This window comes from Micromys minutus (genome assembly GCF_963924665.1).
Source record: "Micromys minutus genome assembly, chromosome: 2".
Classification (NCBI taxonomy): domain Eukaryota; kingdom Metazoa; phylum Chordata; class Mammalia; order Rodentia; family Muridae; genus Micromys; species Micromys minutus.
Window position 1 is genome coordinate 23,147,613 of NC_137971.1, and position 4,758 is coordinate 23,152,370.

A 4,758-nucleotide genomic window follows, 5' to 3' on the forward strand; every position below is an offset into this window, starting at 1 on the left:
GAACCTCATCCTAGCTGCCTGAAGTCAGTCTTCTCCTAGCAGCCTTCAATGCAGAACTCTCAGCTCCTGCGCCATGCCTGCCTGGATGCTGCCATGCTCTGCCCTTGAAGATAATGGACTGAACCTCTGAACCTACAAGCCAGCCCCAACTAAATGTTGTTCTTATAAGGATTGCCTTGGTCATGGTGTCTGTTCACAGCAGTAAAATCCTCACTAAGACAGCAAGTTTGTACTCAAAATGAATCATTATTCTGACACTTTTTAACATGTCTAAAAATAATTACCAGACTTGGAGTAACTTTTAAACCTAGGTATTTAATGAATGATCATTTAATCATCCGATGGCTAAGTACAACAGAATACTAGGAGACTGACTGACCAAACACAACCGAATTAAATTGTTTCTCTCTTTGTGTCCTGCAGAGGCTTTACTTGTATCTAGGACAGTTACCGATAGAGACCCCACTTTCAGTTGGCTCCGCTTTATGAACCTGTGCAAAAGATGTTTGTACTACAGAAGGCTGTGTGCTCATGAGCTTTACTAGCCTGACGGTAGCACTGCCCCAGTAGTGTCGAAGTGAAACATATTCACTGGCTAAAAGTTGAAACTATAACCAGTAGTTAAAATCATACTAGGAGAAAGCAGTGACAGAACACAACTGTGGGCTGCAGAGATGGTTCAGTGGTTAAGAACAGTGACTGTTCGTCCAGAGGTCCTGAGTTCAAATCCCAGCAACCACATGGTGGCTCACAACCTTCTGTAATGAGATCCGATGCCCTCTTCTGGTGTGTCTAAAGACAGTGACAGTGTATTCACATACATAAAATAAATAAACAAATCTCTTAAAAAAGAGAGAAAGAGAGAGAACACTACTGTTTTTAAAGTTTTTTTCCAGAGTTGGTGGCCAATCTTTGGACTCTCCACACTCAGAAAGCTGATGGAAGAGAACTACAGTGAATTCCAGGCTGGTCTGGACTACATAGGAAGTCTGAGGTAAAGCGGAGGCTTAGAAGGGGGCAGAGAGAAAGGAAAGAAAAAGAAAGTTAAAAAGTAATTCTCAATTATGTTTGTTCTCTTCCACACTTTAAAAACTTATCAAAAGTCCAAAAAGCTTCTGATTAACGTGGATTACAGTCTCAATATCACTGTGCTAAAAATTAAAAGGAGGACCAGCAAGATGGCTCTGCCGGTAAAAGTACTTGCTGGACAAGCATGACAGCCTGGGTACAGACTCTGGAATCCAAATAAATGTGGGGTGCAAAAAATCCTTACACACACACACACACACACACACAGTGAGGAGTACACCATACATACATACAAACATATAAGTTACATTTAAATTAAAAAAAATAATAAAGTCATGTCAGGACATGGCAACACACACTGTTCCCAGCATTCAGGAGGCTGAGACAGAATGATTACTTGAGTCCAAGAAGTTGGAGACCATTCTCAGTAACATAATTAGACCTCATCTTCAAAGAAAAAGAAAGAAAGGGAAGGGGAGAAGGAGAGAGGGAGGTGGGAGGAAGGAGAGAGATGAGATGAGATGAAATTAAAAAAAAAAAAAAAAAAACAGTGTAGAATTAGGTTGTTCTGTCTGGAAGGTTAGAGCTGCCATGACAAACTGTGAAGGCCAGAGAAGCAGAACCAGGAATACAATTCTGTGGAAACCAGAAATTCAGGGAACCACAGGGGATCCCACATAAGTCTCAAAGTACAGGAGGAGCCCAGAAGTTCTAGTATCCAAAGACAGAAGAAGATCCACGTTCCAGCACATGGGGAGAGAATTCAGGAGCTGGAGATGGGGCTCAGTGGTTAAGAGCACTGGCTGCTCTTCTAGAAGACCCAGGTTCAATTCCCAGCACCCACGTGGTGCCTTGCAACGTGGAGTCTGTAACAGCAACTCCCGGAGATCTGACATCCTCAGCACCAGGCTCAAAAATAGTACAGACATACATGCAGGGAAAATACTCATACCCGTAAAATAAAATAATAAGTTCAAGAGAGTGAGCGCGCACACACCTTCCCTCTGCTTTCATTCTCTTAGATGCTCAGCTCCTTAGGTGAGGTGCATCCACATTGCTAAGGCAAAGAGAACAGAGGAAGGCTACGGCAGGAATCATAACTCCTCCGTCTATAGACTAGTTCTTATAGAAAAAGTAACACTGATATCCAACACCCTATATGTTGTGCACCTGCACAGTCACTAGGCTATTCTCTAGTGGATGTCGGGATGTTTGGATACCTCATGCAACCATCCTAAGTAAATGTAGCAAAGAAGAGGATGACACACTATCCTTTGGTTTGAGGTAAGAGTCTTAGACTCCCACGTGTTAGGATCACAGCCTACCACATTCAACCCATATTTTAATGTTAAATACCTTCTAAAATAGGCATGGTGGTGCAAGCCTATAATCCCAGCAGTTGGGAAATAGGCAGAAAGATACTTCAAATTCAGGACCAGCCTGGTCATTCAGCAAGCTGAATACAGCCAGGCCACATACAGTTACTGTCTCAAAAAGCAAAACAAACCAAACAAAACTAAACAAAACAAAAAAAAAAAAAAAAAAAAACCTTTCTACATAACTAGTAATTTATCATTTAAAATTCGACCAGAATGATAGACCTTTAATCTCAACAAGCTGTGGCAGAGCCAAGTACTTCTGGATGAGTTCAAGGCCAGCCTCATCTATATGGTGAGTCCCAGGACAGCCAGTTTTGAAACTGCTGACATCTACTACTTACCACTCCTAGTGGGTGACGGCCAGTCCTGATGTGTGTCATTTCTAGGGCCCAACAAAGGGACCGGGAGTAACACACCAAGATGAGACTCGTTTTCTATTCTACCTTCATTGGCTGGGCAGCTACCAAAGACAAAAGTGCATTTCCTGACCCCTGGCAAATGAATGCAGTGCCAAATTGCAAATAATCTGCTTCGTGAATGCATTAAGGAACGGCTGACCTATAGAGTGGAGAGGTCCCTCAGTGGGATCTAGATGTCACAACGTTTTCTCTGAGTCTGACTCCTATGTTTGCTACTGTATATGTAAAATCTGATAAAAAAAGAGATTCATGTAAAAATATTAACAAAAGGAGCCAGGCATTGGTGGTGCACACCTTTAATCCCAGCACTTGGGAGGCAGAGGCAGGTGAACCTCTGAATTTGAAGACAGCCTGGTCTACAAAGTTATACAGAGAAACCCTGTCTCGAAGACAAAAACAAAAGAAAAAGAAAATTAAGATACTAATGAGGCCTTTCCATATCATAGCATGAACTTCCTGTAATAAATAATATACAACTTACCTATCAAGTGATTGGAGGTAGAGAATAAACGGGCAAGGTCTCATGTTCTACACAACCCCCTACCCACACCCCGTTCTACAAATACAAAAACAAGACCACGGGCTGTAAATGATCTTTGCAGTCATCAGTGGCAGGTTTATGAGAAGAAAAAACAAGAAACACACCAAATGATCTCGCTCCCTGGGGTAAAGTGAATTTACAAGTTGAACTGATTTTACTTTATCTTCATTTACACTGAGAAAACAGAGTTCCATCTCCTGGCGGTGTATCCTGAAGAAAGACTACTGACAAAACACAATTCCCTTAATGAAGCACACAAGTTCATTCATCCTAATTGCGAAAGATGAACTCGTAATCCTTGAAGTGTCTAACCTAGTGTTAATGGTTAATGGCTCTGTACCAGTACCGGTACCAGTCTATGGGAGCAGCAAGTATTCCGTCTGGTATGGATTATTCATTACCCAGTACTATTCCAAAAGAGAGTGGGCTTGGATCCATTTAAAATAAGCTGAAATTTTAATACAAAATTTAATTAAAAAAACAAAAACAAACGTGAGTCAATAAGTAAAGGCTTCCTGTCCCAAGAGCATGGTCACCCCAGCATGAACCCGAGCTGTCAGCCCACGCTCGCGTCTCGCCCAGGGAGAAGGGTGCTGGCGTCTCCCGCTCAATTTCAATTCTCCCACGCCCGGAGCAGTCAGTGCGCCCGGGTTTCCATCAGCACTCAACTTGGCACCCCATCGGTCACTCCGGCCACCTGCAGGTGACCTTCGTCCCCAGCAAAGCACAGACAGCCTCCGCCGAGGGGTCAGGGCCTCGGGGCATCGAAAGGCTCCAGGCTGGGGAGGCTCCCCGGGTCAGAGACACCCTGGCAGCCACACCCACAGGCGGCGCGGTGACAGGTGCCCCGGCCTCCGGGTCCCGCAGCCCACGAGCGCCCGCCCCCGCGCGCACCACCTGTCGGGCCGACGCGCGCGCACCCGGCAGCGGACGCCCCGCCCGGCTCCTAAGGAGTCCCTGGTCAGGGCGGCTGGAGAGCCTGAACATGTGAGAACTTTACCGGAGGGTGGGCCCTACGCAGGCGGTGTCGGTGCTTTCGATCTCCTGCAAGATCCGATCGTGCTCCGGGACCGTGCCCAGAGCCTCGCCGCTCTCCGCCATCTTGGCTGGAAGCGGAGGCGCCGGGCAGGCGCGGCGCCGCGCGACCCACAGGAGCGAGCGGCAGGTGGCGCAAGCGCGGCGCGGCGCGGCGGGGCGGGGAGGGGCGGGGCCTGGCGGGGTGGGGCGCAGTGGGTGGGGCCGTCCCTGGGGAGGTAGCGCTGATTGTGGAGGGGGCTGGGGAGGGGGAAGGTGACGAGCACGGTCTCCATCTTTCCTCGCGACCCGCCCCTAGTTATCTAGAGACATATTAGTGCAGTGAGTGCAGCTGCGCGCTGCCCGTACCTTAGCA

General features: G+C 46.8%; 1 protein-coding gene across 1 annotated transcript in view; it reads right to left on the reverse strand.

Moving 5' to 3' along the window:
* Positions 1-4,488, reverse strand: part of EXOC6 (exocyst complex component 6) — a 133,057-nt gene extending 128,569 nt beyond the window's left edge. The window contains exon 1 of the mRNA XM_080911470.1: positions 4,369-4,488. Coding sequence (XP_080767596.1) covers positions 4,369-4,469 — 101 coding nt within the window. The 5' untranslated portion in view covers positions 4,470-4,488. The remainder of the gene's footprint in view (positions 1-4,368) is intronic.
* Positions 4,489-4,758: the final 270 nt, after the last annotated feature.